Source organism: Papio anubis, chromosome 16 (assembly GCF_008728515.1).
Source record: "Papio anubis isolate 15944 chromosome 16, Panubis1.0, whole genome shotgun sequence".
Classification (NCBI taxonomy): Eukaryota; Metazoa; Chordata; class Mammalia; order Primates; family Cercopithecidae; genus Papio; species Papio anubis.
In genome coordinates this window covers 42,057,923-42,084,631 of record NC_044991.1, presented here as the reverse complement: position 1 = coordinate 42,084,631, position 26,709 = coordinate 42,057,923, and the positions used below count along the sequence as shown (strand labels likewise).

The 26,709-nt window shown below is 38.8% G+C and overlaps 1 protein-coding gene across 6 annotated transcripts in view; it reads right to left on the bottom strand.

The window, feature by feature from the left end:
• Nucleotides 1-26,709, bottom strand: part of KIF16B (kinesin family member 16B) — a 308,558-nt gene that overhangs the window by 15,865 nt on the left and 265,984 nt on the right. For all 6 annotated transcript variants that reach the window (XM_003905090.4, XM_003905091.4, XM_009216573.3 and 3 more), the window contains one exon: nt 24,715-24,798. In XM_003905090.4, the coding sequence (XP_003905139.2) occupies nt 24,715-24,798 (84 nt within the window). The remainder of the gene's footprint in view (nt 1-24,714; nt 24,799-26,709) is intronic.

The following is a 26,709-nucleotide window of genomic DNA, read 5'->3' as shown; positions in this document are numbered from 1 at the left end:
TACAGAATCAGAACTATTCATTACAGCTATTCAGAGAATCTTCTTTATGAGTTTAATGACATAAGCATATTATATTGAATTATTATGGTACTGCATCAACTGGATTCATAAATTTAATATACTCAGTCTGGTTCACATATTCTAATAAAATCCAGCAAGCTTTAAAACTTTTATAAGAAATGTGCATTTAAAGTCCATGTGATATTCAATTTTTACAGGGTGACGTCCTTGCTCAGGGTATTAAGTAGTTTCAATGATGATGATGACCCAGCCTGGCAGCAAGCTTCCGAGGAAACCTCACAAATAGACAAGCCACATTAGAAAAACCAAAACCTGCTTTTCTCCAGAGCACAGGTCAAAACCATGGGGTGGAAGGGGGTGGGAAGAGAAGAATTGAGTTTATCCTGCACCTGTGGAACAGAAGTGAGGACACGTAAGGAAGGAGGCAAAGAGCTTCCACACAATCTGACGGGTGCCACTCAGCCTCACTTGGTTGAAGCAGAAAGTGGGAGGATGCTGGGGAAGGAGCCCAGTTCCCAGTACTCACTATGGATCTTTGACCTGTTGATATGTCTGAATCTACATAAATGTTTGGCAACAAGCTCAATATAGATGCATTAGGACTCAACTTCTTCAGCATTGGGAGAAGCCTAGGAGAGCCGTGGAGGCACACTATGGCTGTTTGAGCTCTAATGTAGCCCCATGAGCTGGCACCCTAGGCACTCAGTCCTATGCAGCTACCATGCTGGGCACAAAGACATCAAAGCACTGTGGTTTGAAGTAAGCCCCTTAACTCCTCTGCACCTCAGTTTCCTCCTTGTCTGATTATAGTATTTTCTTTTTAGGATTAGAAGATTAAAGGAGCTATTGTCTGCAAAATGCTTAGGACGGGGTCCACTTTAGAGAACCTTAGTAAACACAGTATTTACTGTTGATGGGTTTACTGTGATCCCATCATAAGTGGAAGAGCATCTGTATGGTATGTACCTTAGTAAGTACAGTATGTACTGCTGATAAGGTTATTGGGATCCCATCATAAGTGGAGGAGCATCTGTATGGTATGGACCTTAGTAAACACAGTATGTACTGGTGATAGGTTTACTGTGAGCCCATCATAAGTGAAGGAGTATCTGTTCTTAGTGAGTACATATTGCACAGATGCTCCTCCACTTATGATGGGATCCCAATTAACCCACAGCCAGCTGAAAATACCGTAAGTTGAAAATGCATTTAATACACCTAACCTACCAAGCATCACAGCTTAGCCTAGTCCACCTTTAAATGTGCTCAGAACACTTACATTAGCCTACAGTTGGGCAAAATCATCTAACAAAAAGTCTAGTTAGTGTTGAACATCTTATGTAATTTATTTAATACGACACTAAAAGTGAAAAACAGAATGGCTGTATGGACAAAGTATGGCTTCTACTAAATATGTATCGCTTTTACACCATTGTAAAGTTGAAAAATCTTAAGGAAAACCATGAAGTTGGGGACCATCCAGAGTTGATACTATCTATATAACTTTGTCCTCAGAGAATTGATAGGCAAATATGTTAATTTTCCCCTCTTTTAGATGTTTGGAAACACATGGGCTTAAAATGTGGAAGTGTTTAATGTTTTCTCCTTCAAAGGAAAGTACAAGCAAGAATTTGAAATGGCTTTTTTCCAAATCACCTCATATCAGATGCTGGTAGACCCTTTATTTAAATAATTGTGTTAAAACAAAGAAGAGTAAACATGTTTCAAAATGGAAAATCACATTTAAAAATAAACTGAAAATCTAACCCATGTCAGGTAAATTGGTTCTTTTCCAAATCTTGTTTTAAGATACATTTTAGATGCTCTGATTCTCAAAAGTGCCATTTGGAAAACAAAAAAGATGTATTATCTTCTTTGTTTTTAAGCTCATGGTTCCTTCCTTCACTGTATAAACCTTCAGATTCCTAGCATTTGGAGATACAATGACTGCTCCAAATGACCAATTTGTCTGACACAGGCTGTCAAATGAGAATCTTGCTGTGTGGTACCTCTAGGCTATAATGCACTTGAATTCAAATTCAAAGAATCAGGACCTAAAAGGCTCGGCCATCGAGGAGAAGTTGTACATTATTTGATGGCACCACAAAGTCTCCCTTTCAGGGGAACTCCAGAACTGGATGCATTGGGAACGCTGAATGACTCTATCGTGTGCCTGTCCAGCCGTGGCTGAACAGAATGAGCTATGCCTGTAATATCTCACCTAAGGTAGTTTGTGTAGTGAGGGCAAATCTCCTTTGGTTAAAATTCAGCTGGCCTTGGACGAGTTGTCTGAATAATACTGAGTCTCTGAATTCAGGGCAAGAGGGTAAGCTTTTGAGACACCAGGAGGGATGACCTGCTGACTGTGTTTTGTTCTCCGGACGAGGGGTGCCTGATGCTCCTGTGAGAATGTTTGCCTTGGAGATTAACCTCTTGCCTTGGGAGCTCTTCCTGAGTGTCCAGAGACTGCCCTGTGTCCCTTGGGGGAGCCAGGGTCAAGCCCTAGGTGTGATGAGGACTATGGCCCCAAGTGGTGGGCCTGTGACCCCACCCCATGAAGAAGACGAGCTGGGGATTTGAATTATTTGCGCTAATGATCCTCTTCACTGGAGACAATGACTGAGGCCTGAATATGTCAGTGAAGAGGGAGGCAGGGAGAAAACTTCTCAAGTGCCAACATCTCTAACTCTAAAACAGAATGGGGTAGGTGTCTATTTCGTACAGGGAAATGCAAATTAAAAAGTTCCTTTTTCAAACAGATATTATCTACCAAATTAAGAAACTAAGTTTTAGAAATTGGGCTAGGTGCTAAAAAAGAAAAAGAAACCAAGTTTAGAAGTATATACATTGAATATATGTACATCCAGCACAGTACTTTGCTTTTAAAATATTTGTTAAACAAATGATGCAATGAATGGCTATAGACAATGCTGATAGGCCTTGATAAACAATGAGAAGCATGGGTTTTCTTTCTTTAGGACCTTAATTCTAAAAATTTCATAGGTTTACAATATCTTCTTACTTCTGTGTAAGGGAAGTTAAATTACTCTAGAGAAGGAAGTCTATCAAATCTTAATTAGTGTTTCAAAGCCACACTCTAGAAACTCTTAAAAGTATACTGGTCGTCTCATTGCTTAAGGTCTGAATAGTTGCTGCAGACAAAAAATGAAGAATGGTGTCGATTAGGCAGTTGATTAAACATGTGCTTCCTTGGACACATGTGTCTGGCTGTGTTAAACACCAAATGAACCTGAAAACTATGTAAGCATCAGTCTTGCAGTCATCAAAATTTTTAGCACGAGTGACTTTTTTTAGCTGCAATGCTGCAATAGGAAAACAGGAGTTAAAACGAAGTACTGGCAAAACCTGGATAGAAAGATGCCCCTGCTCAAAGGAAAATCTCATCAGTTAGGGGATCCTGAAGGAAGCTATGTGGCCATATAGTCTAAAATATACTGGGTTAATTGAGAATAAGTTGACATCCAGTTTCTGCCACAAGGAAATTGCCTTTCAAAGTAAGAAATGTCAGTATGTATTGACTAAGCTATTATTTAAATATGCCCAGATTCCTTCAAATAAGTAAACTGCAAATAAATACAATTTTGTGAACTAGAAGATAAGCACTATAAGGAAGAGGAAAGGTGAACATATACCAGGAAGCATAAATACTGCATACCCTAGAGATATTAAGGGCAGAAGCAGACTTCCTGTTGCTCACAGCATTTATCCAGAGAGCTCTGAAATACAAGCCCTAGGGTCTACTGAGGCTGTGTTTCCAGCTACCTAAAAAAAAATCTACTGAGAAAAAGGCAATGGCTTCATTTTGTACCTTTTTCAACTTTGATTACCAAATGATTTCTTGATTCCAACATGAGTTTAATTTTACTTATAAATAATATGAAGCAGGTGATTTCAATTAGAAAGCAGATTAGACAAAGTCTTACCTTTTTTAAAAAAATGTTTTTGGTTGCCTGGAATGAAAAGTATATATGTAAATGTAAATGCATTGCAGGGGATTGCTGGTAACAAAAATAAGTATATCTAAAAATGGATGGTAGCTTTACATGGGCAAATGATAAAGGTAAAAAGTTGTGTGGAACTGGAACAAACTGATGTTCTCATCCATTCCCCCCCTAAATATTGTCTCAAAGGATTGCATCATATGCTGTGATTCATTAACATTATGAAACATAACTGACACATATAGAAGAAAAAAGGGTTGTCAGGGGAAAAAATAGCTGAATTCTAAAATAAAGATGCAGTTTACACAGCCAACAAAGGACAGCATGAGGTTCACTCGCAAAGACCGCAGTGAGCACCTTTTATCTGAACAAAAGCACAAGGTATTTGGAAAACAAATCTGAAAAAAATGGAGTTAGGGGAACTGACGCATTTGCAGGAAAGCCTAATGCAAGAAAGCAAGGCTTCATGAAAGAGGGACGATTCCTGAATGTTGATATAAACAATGAGCAGAGAACTTAGTGGGCATGAGACAGACAGTGATTCTTAAAATACATGGATGTGCAAGAAGAATTTTAAACACATCTTTTAGGCTGTTGCAACAAAGGGACTGAATGGAGATCAACTAAACTGACATCAATGGAAATAAATAAAATTGACTATTTCAGCAAGCAAGAAGTTAGGCCTTCAGGTTGACAACAGCACTAAAAGATGCAAAAGTAGCAAATGCAATGTTAAAACAAGCGAAGAAAGAATCAGGCGGACCACATGGTGCAGTGCTTCTCAAATAATATGCAGAAGGGAATCAGTTGTTTGGTTGACAGAGACAGACAGAGACAAAAAGACAAAGCAAGACAATGACAGGGATAGAAAATACAGGAGACAGAAAAATCAAAGGATCAGACCAGGAGGTTCAACACTGAACAAATGGAATTCCAGAAACAACAGGAAAAACAACAACAACAACCCCTTAAGAAAACAAAATCATTAAGACAATTTCCCAGAAATGAAGGATACGGCAGAAATTGATAGAACCCATGGAGTGGTCAGCTGAATTGATGAGCTGTTTACCAAAGTAGAGTTCTAAAGGTTCAGAACATTGAGAACAGGAAGAAGGCCCTATAAAGGCAGCTCTATGGGTTTTTGGAAGGGGAGGAGGAAGGGATAGGTCACACACAAAGGATCAAGAATCAAAATGGCTTTGAACTGCTTAGTAGCAGCACTGGAGTTAGAAGACAATGGAGAAATCCCCCTGAAATTCTGAATTAAAGTGGTTTCCAACTAACATTTTATATCTAACCAGTGAGTGGGTAAATGAAGGCATTTTCAGACATGTTTCTAGAAACTTACCTCTCGTACATCCTTTCTCTGGAAGCTACTACAGACATGTTTCATTAAAGTAAGGGAGTAAATCAAGAAAGGGAAAACATGGGTATAAGAGGCAGGCAAAACAATTCAAGTGAGAGACAAGGATGATGGAGAAGGACAACTGTGGGGTGGAAGGGAGCTGTGGTGTGGCTCAGTCTGACTAGAACAGGCAAGAGGGTTCCAGGGGAGGTTTCTGCAAGGAGGCTATGAAATATCTGGTGCTCTGAATGTTGGAGAAGAAAATCATACAATTGAGCTATAATTTGAAGTTGAATTAGAGATGAGTATAGTAAACTAAGCAAACAAGCTGAGCTCACCACAGTTCTGACTCAATGCATGGGAGGACCAGGCAGGGAGGGCAAGTGTCCCAGAATATTTGAGGAGAGGGGCTGGCGGGGGGGCGGTGCGTGTTGGGGAGCCATCTTGCACAGTGGGATGTTAACAGCTCCTAAAAATTTTTAAAAAGTCAAGAAGAAGGAATATAGGAATGCAATTTTAGTTTGGAAGAAAATACAAAAATGGAAGAAAATACCAAAAGGAAAGAGTTGCTGCTGCCGGGCGCGGTGGCTCAAGCCTGTAATCCCAGCACTTTGGGAGGCCGAGACAGGTGGATCACGAGGTCAGGAGATCGAGACCATCCTGGCTAACACGGTGAAACCCCGTCTCTACTAAAAAAAAAAATACAAAAAACTAGCCGGGCGTGGTGGCGGGCGCCTGTAGTCCCAGCTACTTAGGAGGCTGAGGCAGGAGAATGGCGTGAACCCGGGAGGCGGAGCTTGCAGTGAGCTGAGATCCGGCCATTGCACTCCAGCCTGGGCGACAGAGCGAGACTCCGTCTCAAAAAAAAAAAAAAAAAAAAAAAAAAAAGAGTTGCTGCTGCGGAAGGGGAAATGGAGGGCATGAATAGGGGACAGAATACTGCTTTCCAGAAAAGCCTAATCAAACTGTACGAGCATTGATTTTAGAAACGTCACAAAAATTGCATATACACGCAAAAGAGCAGTAAGTGTAAACACACGCGCGCACACACACACACACGCACAGAAAAACAGTCAGAGAAAAACAGAAAAGATACACGCCCAACCACCCCATGAGAACAGTTACCTCCCAGCACTCAGCTCGGTTTCACAGCCTCTGAGAGCAGAGCCTGAGGCAGTATGGAGGGGTGATGGTGATGATGGAAGCGAAGCATGGGGGTAGGAAAGCGAGCGAGAGAAAAGGAGAAAAGCCAACAAAGCGGGTGTTGTTGAGTAGGTCACCACTGTGGGTGACTCAGTCCTGCTGGGGACCCTTTGAGACACACAGAGCACATGCTTCTGAATCGTCCCCATGCAGGATGAGAGGCAGGCCCACTTATCCACAGACTTGCATCCTCTCTTGTTTGAGAATGATCTCCAGGGCCTCGCCTGCTCCCAGCCTTTGGGACTGCCTGGGTCAGGGCCTGCGGGGCCTGTCTTGGCTTTAGAGAAGGGTGAGGAAGAAAAGCTGAGAGACCTGGCAGGGTGTGGCCACCCACACCAGAAAGGCCCACCATGGCCATGGCCAATGTCACAGGTAGGGCAACAGCACAGCGTGTGTCAGCCTGTGGGATGGAACTCGGGCTGATGGTAAGTAAGGGGGACTCCGGCTTTAGCCATAAAGGGGCGCCCTTTACGCAGTGGTGCATGCTAGCCACCCTCCTGAGCTAGGGCAATGCAGGGAGCCATCTTTTGCTCCTGGCCTCAGCTGCTTTGGTTGTTACCACTTTGTCTTTAGCATCCAATTTTCTGATGAGGACTTTCTGATTCACAGCAAGCTTACTCATTATTTTTCAAAGGATAAATGAGCAGTTTTAGGAAATTAAAATGCGAGTTTAACTGCAGCCTTGGGAGGTAAGAACGCAGGTAAACATGACTAATACGCTGGACATAAGCGAATCCATTATCGAAAAGATTCCAAAGCATCTAGAGAAGATAAAGGGCAGCCCATAAGCTCTTAACTTGCCCAGGGTCATAGTGCGTTTCCCCCGGGCCAGACTATGGTGTCACCATGGGGAGCAGGCCACAGTGGCTGCTGGCCTGAGGTCTGTGCAGCTCTGGGCTATGCTGCAATCCTTCCAGGAACTTATTTTATGTTTTCACAAGAGTGAATTAATATTGTATTCTACTGCATAACAATTCTATCTAGATATATCTAAATATTACATACAATATTGAATTATATCTATAATTGATACCTCTATACACATCTATAATCTATACAGCTGCAATCCATATTAATATAACTATATGACTATTTAAAATTATACCTGTAATTATATATAATCTACTGACACTTAAATCTATATATTTATATATCTTATTATACTAGGTTTTATCTTATTTCATAATTAATAATATATCACTGTATGTCTCTTCTCCCAAGAAACACTAGCCAGATATTGGCTGTATTTAAAACAATTCAATTAGGGGACTCTAAATGACAATCTGGTCACCTGATCATGGCAGGAAGGGACTATGAACCTTACTCATGGGCCATCCATTTATTTACACACAGGACGAGGAGTGTACTGAAGAAGAGGAGAAATAGCAGGTTCTGGCAGAAATAAGCAGCTACAGCTGAATAATCAATACACCACCGGTGGCAAGTAATGATACTATGGTATATATGACTCAAAATGGTCACGAATTTCAAAACCATTTTCATAACTCAGGCATCACTAGTAGGTAGTCAATGCTTTTTCTACCACTAGTCACAGCATCTTGAGTATGGCTATTCTTTCCCCCATTTTTAGCTGTATTTCTATCTCCCAGGGGCCCAGGAGCTAATTAAGAGCTTCAGTTTCAAAGACCTTTCCTTCTCACCCCTGTTGTGCCACAGCATCTATGTGAACTGTAAAGGGCAGCAAAATGAGAAAATACTAAAAGGGTATTTAATTAAGCAAAGTAAACAGTGAGGTCAATAGCAACTGGAAGCTAACATCTGTCTTCAAACAAGGCAGGTGAGCCACCTTCAGGTATAGGCAACAGAGGAGTAAGTTTATGCAGGATGCTCCTTTTGTCTATGCCACTTGTGATATCTACTTCTGCTTCAGAGGCGAGGAGACATTTAATAAAAGAAAACAAAGAGTGATGCCTTGCTTTATCTAGGTGGAGAGGAGAAACAGCCCTCCAGCTGTTTAGCACTGCGATGTTCAGGCTTCTTTTCATTTTGCTTTTAAAATTAACCCAGGAAATGAAAAATGTTCTACACTGAACTCCAAATAAACAGCACATACACAGCTCTAAGTCTGCCATCTTGAGCCATTCTGTGCTACCTTCTTCTGATGCTATTTCCATAGATAGGAAAGAGTTGGAGAATCCCTGTTGTGTATTTGCCAAGCCTCAAACACCTTGTAAATGAGCGTGGGAGCTGGGGAGGTGACAGATGTTACCAATCTAACAACGGGGCTACACATGAGGTGGGATTGTAACTGGGATTGATATTAGAATATCTAAAGCCCAACAAATGGACAAATTACCCCTGCAGCCATATCTGGGATGAATAAAAATGGCTTCTGTGATGGTCAATTTTATGTGTTAGATTGGCTGGGCCATGGTGTCACTAGATATTTGGTCAACATTATTTGGGATATGTTTATGAGGGTGTTTTTGGATGAGATTAATGTTTGAATCAGTAGAATGGGTAAAGCAGACTGCTCTCCTAATGTGAGTGGGGGCCTCATCCAGTCAGGTGAAGGCCTGAATAGAACAAACTCCAGAGAGTAAGAGGGAATTAATCCTGTCTTACTGACTTAAGCTGGAACTTCAGTCTTTTCCTACCTTTGGACTCAGACTGAACCATCAGCTCTTCCTGGGTCTTCAGCCTGCTGGCTTTCAGACTGGAACTTACACCGTCATCTCTCCTGGTTCTCAGGCCTTCACACTCAGATCGAAACTACACCATTGGCTCTCCTGGGCCTCCAGCTTGCCAAATGCAGATCTTGAGACTTCTTAGCCTCCAAAAATCACATGATCACATGAATCAGTTCTCTCTCCCTCACTGCTTATTGGTTCTGTTTCTCAGGAGAACTCTAACAGAGCTTCCAAGCCACAATTTATGAAGTGGTAAAAAAGCACTACTTCAATACCATGGGTTATGTGTGGAAATGTAAAATTCACAAATATATTTAACATTATATTTCACTGTCTAGTTAAGATTATATGTCCAGGCTGAGCGTGGTGGCTCACGTCTGTAATCCCGGCACTTTGGGAGGCTGAGGCGAGCAGATCACGAGGTCAGGAGATCGAGACCATCCTGGCTAACACAGTGAAACCCCGTCTCTACTAAAAATCCAAAAAATTAGCCAGGCATAGTGGCGGGTGCCTGTAGTCCCAGCTACTCGGGAGGCTGAGGCAGGAGAATGGCGTGAACCCGGGAGGCGGAGCTTGCAGTGAGCTGAGATCACACCACTGCACTACAGCCTGGGTGACAGAGCGAGACTCTGTCTCAAAAAAAAAAAGAAAAAAAAAAAAGATTAATGTCCAGGGTTTTGGGTGTTCATACCGATTTTATCACTGCCTCCCAGGTCTCATTCAGTTGAAGGACAAGCCATACTGATCCTATCTCACGTGTATGTCTCTAATCTACCAGTTTTTCTCATCCCAGCTGCCAGTGCACCTAGTTTAGGACACAATCATGTCCCCCTGGAAGATGGGAACACCCTAGTCACTGCTCTTCCTGCCCCCAGGCTCCCCTGCTCCCACCATTCTCTCCACAGTGATAAAGCCTCATTCCTCCACTTCGCTGCTGACAACATTCCATTGGCTCCTGGTCCTCTGGATCAGGTCCAAAGTCATGGAGATGGCCTGTGGAATCTGGCTTTTCCTTCCCTGTCTACCCTCAACCACCAATCTCACCTTTCCACGGTAGATCCAGATTCCTGAGTCCCACCCTAGTCCTGGTGAATCAGAATATACTGGAACAAGGCTGGAGAATCTGTATTTTTCAAAAAGCTGCTCAAGATAATTTCAAAAATTAGGCCAGATAGATTTGAGAACCACTGCTTTGGGACTCATGTCCTCTGACCTTAACAAAAGAAGTCCATGACTATCCCTGCAGTTACAACAGTCTCCTGTAATGATGTGTCTCTGCCTCATTAGAATTGTGAGCTCCTTGAAGATAAAAGCTATATGACTGACTGCATGCAGAACTTGTTATTGGTTTATTCAGGGATTCAACCTCTTCCTAGCTTAGACTTGGGAGCATGTATGTGTCCAGGAATTTATCCATTTCTTCTAGATTTTCTAGTCGAGGTGTTTATAGTATTCTCTGATGGTAGTTTGTATTTCTGTGGGATCAGTGGTGATATCCCCTACATCAGGCTCAGTGCAGGCATGGGAAGCAGTCCTGAGCATGAATGGTGACTGTCACAGTCACTGAATGGCTTTGATAAAGACAGCAAAGACCCTAAAACAGAGACCATCAGACATCAAGTGCTTCCTGTAAAATGCAATTAGAAGTACAGTCCCCCCGATAAACTGTTCTTGCCAAAAAAAAATCAAACCTGAACTTAATCAAGCCTCTGGTTTTCAGAAGATGGAGGATTAGAGGAGCATGGTGAACGATGCCACGGGGTTGCACTCAGCGAAACCCAGAACGTGAGGAATTCAACAGGTAAATGAAACGCTGTCCTCAACAAATAAATGGTGAGTAATAAAAAAAAAAAAGAGAGAGAGAAACCTATAGATTGTGAGAAACAAGAAAGATGTATCAACCAATGCTATGTGTAAATATGTTAGTCATGATTGAAACATATATATTGTAAGACATGAGAAAATTGGTATGGCTTCAACACTGAATATTTGTTTATACTGAGATTAATCTGGAGTGTGTGTGTCTGTGTATATGTGTTTGATGATAGCATTGTGGTTACATTTAAAAATTAAAGTCTTGCTTTCTTAAGAGATATAGCTTAAAATATTTATAGGTGAAATAATATGATGCCTGATACTTGCTTTAAAATAATCCTGTGTGTGTGCATGTGTATGTGCGTGAGTGTGTGTGTGTGTGCATATAAGTAAGACTGATCCCGTGCTGATTATATGTTGAAGTGGGGTGATGAAGAGGGTACATTGGGGTTCATTACATTATTCATTCTGGTGTTCTATATATTGTCATAAAGTGAAAAAAGAGAAAATATAAGGTATTAGTTTCTACATCACAGTCTCTGAGATTCGCTTTAATCCAATGAGGCTTGGAAAGTTTGAGATGGTTGTCTTACCTTTTGCATGGTAGAAATTGGTTAATATAACAGAGCTGGATTCTTTGATTCTAAGAACTCATTTAACATCTGATATTAACACAGCCAACACTCTTAGGTAAAAGCAATTTGCTCTTTTGAACCAGAAAGGGTTGCAAAGAATTGCCACAGAAGGTCACCCTGTACCAAAGAGAACTTTGGCTATGTCCTTAAATGAAGACATTCTCATTTCCACGAAAAATTCTAACCACATTTTGATATTAAATTAATGTCCTCAAGTACTTCTGGCTGTGCACACTAACTTAATAGAAGATTATGTCAAGTTTTCTGTCTGACAGAACTAAGAAGAATTTAGTTTCAGTACTGTAGAAAGTTAAGAGGTGGAGGCAGGAACAGCCTTTATTAGATATCTTAAGTGAACCTTGAAGAAAAAGCTTTTACAATTTATACTAACAGTTAAATCTAATAATAGGTCACTTAGAATATCATAAGTGATACTACAAGATAGAAGAACATAAAGACCCTCAACCAAACACTAGTGTGAAAAAGCGTTTGCAATAGTACATGAAAATTACAGGGGAAAAGGATCTTTACAGCTGTTTGTCCAATTACATCAGTGTTCCATGAAGCCTCTCGCCTACTTAATGACTACATGTGATTACAACATATTTCCTTCTTGGTTTCTGTGTTCAAATGTTTTAACGTGGAAAGGGAATCCCACTAGGTCTAATTTGCAGACTTGGGAAGGCAATGACTGATTCACATAGACAGATATTGAACTTGAGTTTGGGAAGAACAAGTGAGTAAATATGGTGCTTGATAAAAGATACAACAGTGAATCTCATATTTTAGAGTAATGAGTGAGCCACTTCTAATAAAACATAAATTATCATACGCCAAGCAGTGGAAAATACATATGAAAAACATAATTGTTTGGAAGAAACATTCCTCTTAATAACAGTTTAACATTATACTCTCAGGAAAAAATGATTAATAGTGTCAAATCTACCCATCTGTCCATCCACCCAGCCACTGTTCTTCTCTTCCCTTTTCTTCTTTTTCTTTCTTTTTTATTTTTTTAAGCAAAGCAATAAGGACAAAATAAGAGGTCGGAGGAAGGATAGAAGTGAAAGAGCAATTAAGAGAGAAAAGGAGGAAAGGATGATTATAAATATGTAATTACCACATGATGACTTATTTTTAAACATGTACCTTTAAAAAAATAGATTTTACTTCTTAGTTTTAGAGGTTGTTAGAAACATTGAATGTAGTATACAAATTTCCCATAGAACACTTGACCCCCAAATATGCACAGCCTCCCCCACTATCAAAATCTCACAACAGAGTGGCATATTTGGTAGGATTGATGAATCTACACTGAGGTATCATTATCACCCAAAGTCCGCAACTTAAATTAGGGTTCACTCTTGTTATACTTTCTATGGGGTTTGAAAACTGTATAATGACATGCATTTACCATCATATATCATACAGAGTAGTTTTACTGCCTTAAAAATCCTTTATTCTCTGCCTATTCATCTCTCCCCTCCCTCAAATCCCTGGCAACCACTGATTGTTTTATTGTCTTATTAGTTGTGCCTTTTCCAAAATGCCATATAGTTAGAATCATACACCATATAATCTTTTCAAATTGTCTTCTTCTACTTAGTAATATGCATTCAATGTTCTGCCAAAATCTCTTCATGGCTTGAAAGTTTGTTTCTTTTTAGTGCTACATAACATTCTACTGTTTGGATGTACCACAGTTTATTTATCCATTTACCTACTAAAGGATATCTAAGTTACATCTACACTTTGGCAATTATGATTAACACTACTATAAACATTTATGTTCAGATTTTCGAGAGGGCATGTTTTCAACTTCTTTGGGTCAATGCCAAGGAGTGAGAGGGCTGGATCATACGGTAAGAGTATGTTTAATTTTGTAAGAAATCACCAAAACCTTGCAAAGTGGCTATACTATTTTTCATTCTCACCAGCAATGAATGACAGTTCTTACTGCACATCCTCACCAGCATTTGGTACTGTTTATGTTCCAGCTTTGGGCCATTCTATTAGGTGTATGGTGGTATCTTGTTTTCATTTCCAATTTTCTAATGACATATGTTATTGAGACTCTTTTCATATGCTTATTTGACATATGTATATCTTCTTTGGTGAGATGTCTATTCAAGTCTTTTGCCCATTTTTTTCTTTTTTCTTTTCTTTTTTTTTTTTTTTTTTTGAGACAGAGTCTCGCTCTGTCACCCAGGCTGGAGTGCAATGGTGCTATCTTGGCTCACTGCGACCTCCTGGGTTCAAGTGATTCTCCTGCCTCAGCCTCCTGAGTAGCTGGGATTACAGGCATGCACCACCATACCCAGCTAATTTTTGTATTTTTAGTAGAGACGGGGTTTCACCATGTTGGCCAGACTGGTCTCAAACTCCTGACCTCATGTGATCTGCCCGTCTCGGCCTCTCAAAGTGTTGGGATTACAGGGGTGAGCCACCATGCTCGGCCTCTTTTGCCTATTTTTAATGAGGTTGTTTATGTTCTTATTGTTGAGTTTTAAGAGTTCTTTGTATACTTGGAATTACACCCCTTTATCAGACATGCCTTTTGCAAATATTTTTTCTCAGTCTGTAGATTCCCTTCTCATCCTCCTGACAGTGTCTTCTGCAGAACAGAAGTTTTAAGCTTTAGTGAAGCCTATCTTATTTATTTTATGAATCACGCCATTGGTGTTGTATCTAAAGTGTTATTTCCACACCCAAAGTCATCTAGGTTTTCTCCTATGTCATCTCCTAGGAATTTTATAGTTTTGTGTTTTACTTCTAGGCCTATAATCCAGTTTAGTTTTTGTGAATGGCATAAGGTCTGTGTCTAGATTGGCTTTTTTGCATGTGGATATCCAATTGTTCCATTTATTGAAAAGACTATTTGTTGAAAAGACTATCTTTGCTTCATTTTATTGCCTTTACTCCTTTGCAAAAGATAATTAATTATACCTATTTCTGGACTCTCTGTCCTGTTCCATTATCTATTTGTCTATTCTTTCACCAGCATAACACTGTCTTGATTACTGCAGCTTTATATTAAGTATTGGAGTTTGGTAGTGTCAGTCTTTTGAATTTGATTGGGAGTGAGTTGAATCTATAGACCAACTTGCAAAGAACTGACATCTTAACAGTGTTGAGTCTTCCTATCCATGAACATGGAATACCTCTTCATTAGTTTGTCTTTGATTTCTTTCATCAGAATTTTGCAGTTTTATTCATATAGAACTTGCACATATTTTGTTAGATTTATACACAAGTATTTAGTTTTGGGGGATGCTAAAGTAAATGGTATTGTGTTACTAATTTCCAATTCCGTTTGTTTGTTGCTGGTATATAGAATAGCTATTGACGTTTATATATTAACCTTGTATTCTACAACCTTGCTATAATCATGTATCAATTCCAGGACTTTTTTCTTTGTTAGTTCTTTCAAATTATCTATATAAACAATCATGTCATCTGTGAATAACACAGTTTTATGTATTACTTTCCATCAGTATATATTTTTTCTTGTCTTATTGCATAAGCTAGGATTTTAAATGTTTACTTGTAAAATTATACTGTAAGTCACTACAAGACAACTGCAAAGTAGCAATAGCTTAAAAAAACAATAATAATTTCTAGTGTTTGCTATGTATCGGGAACCTATCCAAATATTTTATATGAATTATTTCATTAACCATCACAACTCTATAAGATGGGTAATATTATTTCCATTTTATGAGTAATAAAACTGACTCACAGAGAAATAACTTGTTCAAGATTACTCAGTCATTAAGTAGCAGAGCAATAATTCATAACCAGATCTAATGGTTCTATAGTGTAGTTAACTTTATCGTGTATCAACTGAGGACCTATTACAAACTATGTTTTCTGTTAGGTACTTTTTACATGCCATTCTCATTTGATCCCCTCGACAATCCTGAAAATTAGTTTTTCTTATCCTTGTTTTGCACTGAGAATAATGATGCTCAGAGGGGTTAAATAACTTGCCCAGTGGCAGTTTGCAATTTGGTACAGCAATCTCTCAAACCCATGTTTACAAATGTGCTCTCATTTTGAATTTTTTTTGTATTTTTTTTTTTTGTCAGAACAAATATCTGCTATTTGCTGTTCAACACAGCTTTAACTGGACACTGAACAAATATTTACTGAGGACCTATTAAGGGGCATATATTGTTCTAGGTGAACGAAACATTTGGAATCCCTGTCTTCACAAACCTAGCTTCTCATAAAACATAAAACACTTTGTAACAAAACCAACCAATCAACCAGCAAAATACTTTCCAACAACTGTTAAATGCTGTGACCAAGAAATAACAGGGGGAATCTGGTGGATGGCATTAGGGCCAGGACTGCTTCTACTCAGTGGGCAGGGCAGGCCTCTCTGAGGAGAATACATCTGAGCTGAGGGAAGTATTCCAAGCCCTGAGATGTTTTGGCCGACTTAAAACACGATCAATAAAGAAATGAAGATCCTGATTTCCAGCTTAGAGCTTAAATTGGAAGCCCAAAGAAGGAGAACAACTTTCTGCTTATAGTGTGTTTTGACTCCCTGAGTGATTACCCATCATCTCAATACTGAATGTCATTTGGGGAATAAGAAGGAGACAAATGGCAGAGTACAACTGTTTGATGACAGTGTAGTGAGTCCTCCCTTTTCTCCCCTAGACTTCCATCTGAGTTTAGAAGTTGTTATTATTTTTGAAAAGAGTTGTCTTAATTTTGCTTTCCTCTTACATCAATGACTGCTCATGAAAACCAAAGTGAGATTTTTCCTACTTACCCTCCAATTGGAGACTCTCACTCATTGTTGCATTCATAAAGCACTAACACATATACATAGGATTTCTGTTGTATAAAATGATTTGACAGGCAACTAGCCTCAGGATTGCAGCATCTTCAGCTTCTCTGACTCCAAGAGCCACCAACATGGAAAAGCCCCCATACTCTAATTCAATTTCCTTGAATACTCCAACAGCCACTAAACATAATACCTTTCAAAAATGTTTTGCTACTGATTATAGTGGTAATGGACTAATAACAGAAAACAGCTCCTGCTAATGTAAATAACTAGATAACCAGAAGAAAAAATAAAAACTTAAATGAGGAAGAAAACGGTTCTTCCTATGAGGTATTTATTTAATCTCTATGTTTGATAATGGTTCTATTATTATATGTGCTGTAAGATCAGCAGAGAATAGATGAAAAGAACATTAAATGTAGAACTGCCTAATATCTTTCCAATAGGTAAATGACTGAGGAAACTCAGAAATCCTAGGATTTTTACTTCTTGATATTTACTTTGAAATCGAAAAGGCTCAATCTATAAAATGTGTAAACCAAATAATTCTATTATTGAAAATTCAAGGTTTGAGAGTAAAATAAAACTAAAGTAGAAGGAGAAAGTGTTTTTAGTCAGGAAAAACTAGGCTGTGTGTTGCAGGCACCATAAGCCAGAAAGGTGACTCCTGGCTGTGGAGTGGTGGTGGTGGTGGTGATGTATCAATACTGACAGCCATTACTAATACCTGTATTTGGCAGATAAGTCATTTGAACTACCGAGACTTTATTTTGGAAACAGTTCTTCATTTACTTTACGTCTCCCATTAGACAGGACAATGCCTATAAACTCTGGGCATCCCGTTACTGAGAGAAAAATAAAAGAAAAGCAGTTAGAACTGGTCTGGCATTCTCACAGCTAAGCTGTAGTGTTCTCCCGTGGACCACAAACAATTTCAAAGAATATCAGCGCCAGACAAGGCTACTCTGTGACCATGAAGGATCAAGCCCAAAAAATAAAAATAAAAAAAAAGACCACTCTATAATAGTGTCAGATCAAATACAAAAACATGAACACTGTGATCAAATATAATCAAATATTTCCTTTTCTGGGCTAATACAGTGCTTTTTATCATTCATACTTTGTATTGATATGCTATAGTTGCACATATTTTTGGGCTATATGTGATGTTGATAATCTGTATAAAATGTGTCATTTCAGGGTAACTGGAATATCCATCACCTCATTTTTCTTTGTGTTAAGAACATTACAATTCATATCTTCTAGCTATTTTGAAATATACAATAAGTTATAATTAACTATAATAGCCACACTGTATTATCAAATACTAGAACTTATTCCTTCTAATTGTATTTTTGTACCCATTAATCAACTTCTCTTCACCCACCTTCATCCCCTTCTCAGCCTCTGGTAACCACCATTCTACTCTCTATCCCCATGAGATCCACTTTTTTTGCTCCCACATATGATTGAGAACATGCAGTATCTGTCTTTCCGTTCCTGGCTTATTGCACTTAACAACTTAACATAATGACTTCCAGTTCCATTCATATTGCTGCAAATTCTTTTTAAGGCTGAATAACATTCCACTGTGTATATATACCATATTTTCTTTATCCATTCACCCACTAATGGATGCTTGGGTTGATTCCATATCTTGGCTTATCAATCATGTTTTTTTTTTTTTTTTTTTTTGAGACAGAGTCTTGCTCTGTCACCCAGGCTGGAGTGCAGTGGCGCGATCTTGGCTCACTGCAGGTTCCGCCTCCCGGGTTCATGCCATTCTCCTGCCTCAGCCTCCCGAGCAGCTGGGACTACAAGTGCCCGCCACCACACCCAGCTAATTTTTTTTTTGTATTTTTAGTAGAGACAGGGTTTCACCATGTTAGCCAGGATGGTCTCGATCTCCTGACCTTGTGATCCGCCTGCCTCGGCCTCCCAAAGTGCTGGGATTACAGGCTTGAGCCACCGCGCCCAGCCTCAATCATGCTTTAAACCTCACTCTGTTCTTCTCGCTTTCTAGATAAGAATTATTAATACACTCAATCAGAGAATTGCCCCCAGCATCCAATCCAGAACAAAGTCCTGTTTTCCTGCATTCTTCCCCAAATTATCTATTACAAATCCAAATTCTTAATAACTTCCTTTTAATACCTTCTTACTGAAAAGCTTGCATGTTTCCTGTGGTTCACATGGTTTTTCCTTGTTGTGGTAAATCAATAAATCTAACATTGCTTTAAAAATAGACGTATTCCTGGGATTTTTTGGCTGAAACTGATTGATATCTATTTCTTTCACAAGCAGAAGTCCAAGGCATACACCAAGTCAGCTGGGGACTTCACAGTGGGCAGTCTTGCAGTCAATGACCTGGTAGACATGCCAAGAGAACTAAGCAGCTGTAAATAACCACTGTGTCAATCTGGAGGAACTGTGCTCCTTTCATAATGATCCGATGCCTCTAATCTTTATCATTTTGGACAACAGCTCCACCATGATTAAATCTTTCAGAAAGTCATTTCTATTTTTCAGATTACAATCTTACAGGTTGAAAGACAGGCTGGTATTACAGCCAGAGTTCCGGTATCTTCCAGGAATCATCATGAATAAGAACAGTGACACGATTTTAGTGTCTCTATTGATTTTGCAAGTAAATGTAATAAACTGAGATACTACTATTGTTACATTTCATGTAGAGCTGGGGAGTGGTGCTCTTTTGCCTTCCCTTGGCTCTTAAAACAGCTCTGAAATGTACCATAAGGCTCCATCATTTTCCTTGTCATCATTATCACCATCACCACCACCACAATCATCACTATCATCACGGGACCAACTAACATTTTTGAGTGTTTTTCTTTGTACCAGATTCTGTGTTACACATGCAATCACATTTAATTCTCAGTACAGCTCTAGGACAGTGTTATTATAATCCTCATTGTTCAGAGAAGGAAACTGAAACAGTGACATTAAATAATTCCAAAGGAGCAGAATCAGTACTCAAAACTAAGATGATCTGCTCCAAGGTCCACACTCCTAGCTATCATATTTCTTTTGATCTATCTTAATGCTCAAGCTAAAGAGATGAAAATGGGGACAGAAGAGGTAGATTTCAGTTGCTGGCTGCTCCAGTTTTCTAGGCAGTTTTGAAGAAAATTTCCTAGGATGTCTCACCTTCTTACTTCCAAAAGTGACTGTATTATTCTGGTAAGTTTTGTGGTTTTAGAGGATTTCATTTTTTTCATTAATTATAGTTACTCCTTGAAATGATAGATTATTAAAATGATTAGCAGAACTATTTCCAAGTAGATAATGTTCTCTGAAATTAGAAACCCAAAATGCACCTTTCATCAATGAACAAAAATAAAACAGAAAACTCATTAACTTGGGGCTAATTTGGAAAGATTTTCTGATAATTCAGTGAAGGTGAAGCATGTGTGAAGTATAATGGGAGATTAAGAATTGAATTAGACATCAATTCTGCCGACTTCAAGTACTGAAGAGCACAGCAGGGAAGATGTGAGACATAAACATAGCTTTTGATACATGTAAAAAGTGACAAGAGTCTTAGAGAAGCAGAGGTGAGGTTTCATGAATGTTCCAAAGCAGTGCTACTCAAAGTGTGACCCATGTTTCAGACACTTTTACTTCAATTTAACTAATTTTATGTCCGTTGAATCTATATATATTAAAGAAAAGAATTGTACTTCTATTTTGTATGTCCTTTTTATTTATTATTTTCTTGTAATTAATTGTCATTCATTGTGCACAAGTACTGATAAGTGATGGAATTAAATAACTGGTCCTTCATCACTGGCAGTTTGAGAAACAGAATATTCTAGAAACATATGGTTCAGCTTGAGATGTTTCAGGCCCATGGTTAAGAAATACTACATACCACATTTATTAGAACTCAATTTGATATTCATTTGGATATACATATTTGTATACTATGGATATGTGTATATTTATTATATATTTATTTTATATAATATGCACAATATTTAAAGCCACAAAAATGTCTTTAAAGATATTCTAAGCTTATATTCTTCAGTAATTCACATAAAATGTCCTTTTTTATACTTTGGTGAATTTGACATACTCTTAAATCCTCACAAGAACAATGTGACATCTCATAAATAAACACAGCTGTAAGCAACTGAGATTCAGAACCTTTTATTACTCACAAAGTGAATATTTGAAATCAGCAATCACAATAAACATCTTTCCTTGAACAAAGAAAATAGGATTATAAATAAAAGCCATCCTTACTGCCATGGTTACTTAAGAGATGAGGAAAGGGGTCTGTGTTATGAACTAGTTTCTTCAGTTCTAGAACACTGCTTGGCACACAGTAGGTGCTCAATAATTGCTGAATAACTGGAATGGCATTTAAGAATAAATAATTAGACAGTGGATCTTAGTTAACACTGTAGTGATAACACTGGAAGGTGACTTTTTTCAACAGCAAAGGCATTTCTTTACAGGAAGAACCAACTCCATTCTAAACTTAGAGTATGTTGATTAAAAGAAGGGGTTTCTTCTAAAAGACAACTGAGTATGAACTGTGGCTTTGCCACTTACTACCTTTAGTGACCCTCTTTCTCCTCCCCCAGACATAGTCCTTCCCCTGTAAGATGAAGATAATGGTAGAACTCACCTCACAAGCTGGTTGTGAGGAATATATGACAGGATATCATAAGCACTTTTCACTCATGCTTGGCCTTAATAAACAGCAGGCAAATGTGGGAAAGCAGGCACTATGTGAAGCATATGAAATTGCTGATACTCCACCATTTCTGGTCTACAACACAATGGCAGTTTCTAATGGCTCAACCTAAGTTACACTACCTCACTGAAAATACATTAAGAAGCACCTTTTGCTCAAACTAACGTATCAGAGACTAGGTACATTCTTTTCCTGTTACCTCCACTGCTGTATCTGCCAACACATGTCTCCCAGGCAGCTGTCAGGGCTACCGGAAGGAATGTCTGGAGCCTGGGAAGTATGTCACATATGAGGAATGTTGTTAGCACAAGCCTCTGACTGCCCACAACATGCACAGTTACACTGAACTGGTTGAGCTGAGCCAGGATGGCAGCATAGGGCGATCTACCCATGTTAGAAATCTTCTAAGATTCTATAGTTCTTTTTGAACAAAAGTGCTGGGAGCATTTAAGCATGAGATGTAAAGCAATCATTAGCCAGATTCTGAAAAAACTGGCTCCAGCTACAAACCAAAATTGGCTAGGTATCAGTGGAGAAGATAGAAGGTTGGCAATGAGATTAGCACTTATGACTCAATTTATACTCCTCTACCTACTATCTTACCATCATCACATTCTTACTCCTGCCTTTATGTGGTGCAATATGTTAAATGTTACAATTTCCAGCCCCTACACTATCACCACCCACAACCAGACACACAACCAATACTCCTTGCTCCAAGGTAAAAAAATTAATCTCCAAAACATCTGACAACAGCGAGAAATTTCTGTTCCTATCCATCATTTCTAAAAATAAATATTTTAACAGACTTAATTTTTATAACTTGAGAGTGCCAAAATGGTGTTTATGTTTTTAACATGAAAACACTTTATACTTTTGCTAATAAACTCAAACACGAGGTCCAAATCTTAGAAATATCTTAATAGAAGGAAGATTAAAACACAATTGAATGCCTACTTAAAATACTACTTTATACAGCTATATCATGGTGAGGTTCAGAAAGTTGCATTTCTGGATATTAATAATCGGTCAGGTAATTTCTTTTAAGCAGACATCACACTAGGTAAAGTTTCATATAGGAATTTAAACACATGCACTTAGAGGAAAGGAAATATCTCATTTGTCTTTGTATTATATGTAACACCTACCACTGTCTCCAGCATGTAGTAAGGAATTAAATAAATGTTTGTTGAATTAAATGGGAAGTTCAGGGAAAATAACTAAGTTGATTTTCATATGAAAATAGTCGCAGGGAATTAACTCAAGAATCTCAGATTAACTTTCTATTAAAGTGAAGGTTACTTATACTTGCTCCTTGAAAAGAAGATAATATTTTAAGATTTAACAGTCAACATTAGGTGAAATGCATTAAATTTCAAAAGTAAGTGCTTATTTCCATAACGTGTGGAAGCTGTTCTCTAAAAGATAATGCCACAGATAAATAACAGTCACAGCCAAGGGAAGGAAGGGTTCCTTGCCTAGGCAGAGACATTAACATAAAACTCTGCTCATCAACAGCTGATGGTTTAGAAGGGTTAAGTGATGAAGTATCAGATGTCAAAAGGACAAACATAGGTTCCACCTGAAAGCATTAACAATGAAAGAGTGCCCTGAACTTTGCTCTAACTCAGGAAGTTGGAATGGAAAACCAAAGGTACCCAGTGCTGTGCTCACAAATGCACGGCACACAAAATGCCCAATCGGTCATGGCACAGCTGTGCACCATGTGAGTTTAACCACAGCCCTGAGTAGCCAGGGAGGACAACAATCTATTTTCTGTTGACATATAAAAACAAGTTTATAAACCATCATTTTCCATGTTTCCAATAAAGGCAGATCTAGTTAATGAGGGCAGGGAGGAGTTAGGTAAAGAAAATAATCCCCAGTTCTACTGTTATTTTTTAATTTTTTTGTAAGATACAATCAAACCTTTGAGAAAACTTGATCAAGCAGACTCACTGCAATCACCTTTTCCTTGAAGACAAATTCTTCAGTTGGGTATCAGGATCATGCCATTCTAGGTTGAATTACTTCTTCAGATGCATAACTCTACAGTCTAACTCAAATGCTGCTACACATGGCTGCATCCTGAAACTCCTCTTTTATCAGAGTGGTTCAATATTCAAAATCTCAAAATTCTAAAATGCTCCTCATGGACAACAACCTCCCAGTCTTCAATTTCTCCTTTGCTCCCACTTCTCTCCTTCTGCTCTCATGGGAACCTCCAGCCTCTAGAAATTTCCCTAATCCTTGTTCAGTGGCATTAAGTGCATGCCATGGGCAGCCAATTTTAACTGGCTGTCACCAGGAATGAGAATACCTACTTTCTATGTAGCACTTCACAATCCAGAAAGGGCTCTCTCAGGACTTTCCTTTTTTGACTTTATTTCCAATAGGTCTTACTATTACTACTCTTAAAGTAGCAGCAAAGGGCCGGGCGTGGTGGCTCATGCCTGTGATCCCAGCACGTTGACAGGCTGAGGCGGGAGGATGGCTTGAGGTCAAAAGTTTGAGACCAGCCTGGCCAACGTGGTGAAACCCCACCTCTACTAAAAATACAAAAATTAGCTGGGCGTGGTGGTGCACACCTGTAATCCCAGCTACTTAGGAGGCTGAGGCAGGAGAATTGCTTGAACCTGGGAGGTGAAGGTTGCAGTGAGCCGAGATCATGCCATTGAACTCTAATCTGGGCAACAGAGCGAGACTCCGTCTCAAACAAAACAAAAACAAAAACAAAAACAAATGAAGTAGCAAGGGGAATTCTGGGTCTCCCTGAAAGCTTGCTGACACTAGGTCGTCATTAGCTGTCTGTACTTCTGTCCCTTGTCTGCCTCAATGGTTCACAATGGCAAGACAGTGACCAACAAGCAAGGACCAGCCATGATCATACTTTCACCATTCTTAAAGAAAACAACTGGTCCCTGCCTTGGTGAAAAGACTCAGCCTCATTAGCATCTCCAACCAAATAAGCAACTATATCCCGAAAAAGAAATACAAACTAGATAAAGCAGTCAACAATGTGCACTGGCAGTGAGGCAGTCCGAAAAACAACAGTTGTGTTAAACCAGAGTTCTACATGTAGTTGGCTTGGAAGATTAAGTTAAAATAAGTCGAATGAAACCTACCCATGACTAAAATAGGTATGTGTCTTTTTGCTTCCAACTCTCTTGAAAAAGCAACAATGATGTAATACTATAAATCTTCAGTTAATTAATTCCAAGTTTTTGCAGCGAGCTTTGTACTCTCATCCTGTATCACATACCATCTGTCTATGGTGAATATTTAGTTCTCACTCACATCCTGCTTCCTAACCCTTAGAATAAATGCATCTTCTTAAAAATAAGAAAAATGTTCCGCTAGACCAGAGGAAGATAAGGACTTGTATTTTAAACAAGCTGATATCATATCTTCATAATCTACTGCTGCCATCTCCTGTGTTAATGAGGCAGCACCTTCACACTTGTGAAGAAATGTAATAGTACTTAACAGAAACAATGCTTAATGGTCAGATGGCACATTTTCTACATACACAGAGGAAAAACAGCTTAATTCTGTTACCTCTAAGTGACTTCGTCTCTCAGCAATCACACGTTCATCCTTATTTCCAAATAGTTTCTTTGGAGGAAATTCAAGGGCAGCAAGCTGAAATAGACATTTTAAAAGACATGCATTAACACCACACCTATTAATTGTTGGGCTATTATTAATCTATTATTTGAAATCTCTTCCATGGGGTGAAAATAAAGAGGCTGAAAGTTTAAAGATAGTGGGTTCTGCCTTGCTTTATCACCAACTGTGTGACCTTCAACAGATACAGCAACCTTGGCTCAGATTCCCCAGTGGTCATATGAGAAGACAGGACAATGGGAACTCCACAGAAGAATGAAACTGATTCTCAACATTCTGTCTCAGATGACATATCAGACTCTGTGCCAGGTGGTGTTTTATACTTTTTGTTTTTTAAAACACGTTTGTTCTTCTTTCAGTCCCCCTTTTTAACTAGAATTCAATTAGTTTTGTGTTGAAATAAGAATTTGAAAATTCAAACTACACACTACCTGAACATTCTGTAAAATCGTTTTCAGACTATTGCTAAGGTTCTCTAAATATTCAGTACTGTCTTTTCAGTTACCACTGCGAATGAAGACTGCCCATGTGAAAAGAGGACTTCTCTCTGCATCTTTTCACCTTGCTTCCTAAAAGTGAAGGTTCAGATTTCGTTTTAGCCTGATCTTAGCATTTCATAGTATTTCTCTTATGCTTTCCTTCTTGAACGTACAAAAATTATAAACAATAAGTTTTACTACAGATTCCCAGGTAAGATAGGATTATATAATCTGGCGAGAATCCGACTAGCCAGTGTTGCCTTGGCTGGATAAATGCTAAGGAGCAATAATTGCTGCAGTTGCGGAATTCACTATTTCCTTCCTTTCTCAATTTGTCGGGACCAGACAAATTGAAGCCAATGAAGCATTACCAAGAAAAAAATGAGCATTTCTCCCACAATGTAGGGCACAATATGTCACAAAATTCCAATTTTATGCCTATGCAAATCACTGAGTTGATTTAAATTTATATTGCCACAGTGGGAGTCAAAAATTAAAGACTAGCATCTGTATATATAATACTTTTAAAACATAGTATTAAAGTATAATATACATACAGAAAAGTGCACATATCACAAGGGAAGAACTGGATGTGTTTTCAAAATCTGAACACACTGTGTAACCAGCACTCGGATCAACAAACAGAACACTGCCAGCACCCCAAGAACCGCACTTGCTCCCTTCCAGGCACTTCCTCTCACCCCTACAAAAGTTAATGCAGGCCTGACACTATGACAATAGCACTGCTTGAATTTTTCCTACTTTTGAACTTTATGTCAAAGATGTCATACAGTATGAACTCTTTTGTGTCTACCTCCTTTTGTTCAGCATGATGTTTGTGAGATTCAACCATGCTGTTCTGTGTAGCAATAGTTTGCTCATTTTTATTGTGGTACAGTATTCCACTATGTGAACATTCCATAATACATTTGTTCATTATCTTGCTGTTGGGCTTGTTAGCTTCCAGTTTTTGGCTGCTAGAAATTGTGCTGCTATGATCACTTTCCTAGAAATCTTCTGAGAAACATATGTACATATTTCTGATGGTCATACTCTTAAGTGTTGGAAATGCTGGGTTATATAGTGTGTGTGTGTGTTCAGCTGTATTTGAAGCTAACAAATGGTTTCCAAAACAGTTTTAGTAACTGACACTCCTATCAGAAGTGACTGAGAGATGTGGTTGCTCCAGGTCTTCACCAGCACTTGGTACTATGGTCGTCCTTCTTAGCAGTGCTGCTGAGTCATGTCTACTGTGGTTCACATTTGCATTTCTCTGCTGACTGATGTTGTCAAACATCTCTTTACCTGCTCATTGACGTCTGGTTAGTCATTTTTAGGAAGTGTCTGTTCAACTCTTTTGTCCATTTTTAAATTTGTTGTGTGCCTTTTCCTTAAGTAAGAATAACCTCCCTTTTCACTCTCTTAAAGTTGTCTTTGATGACTTTAT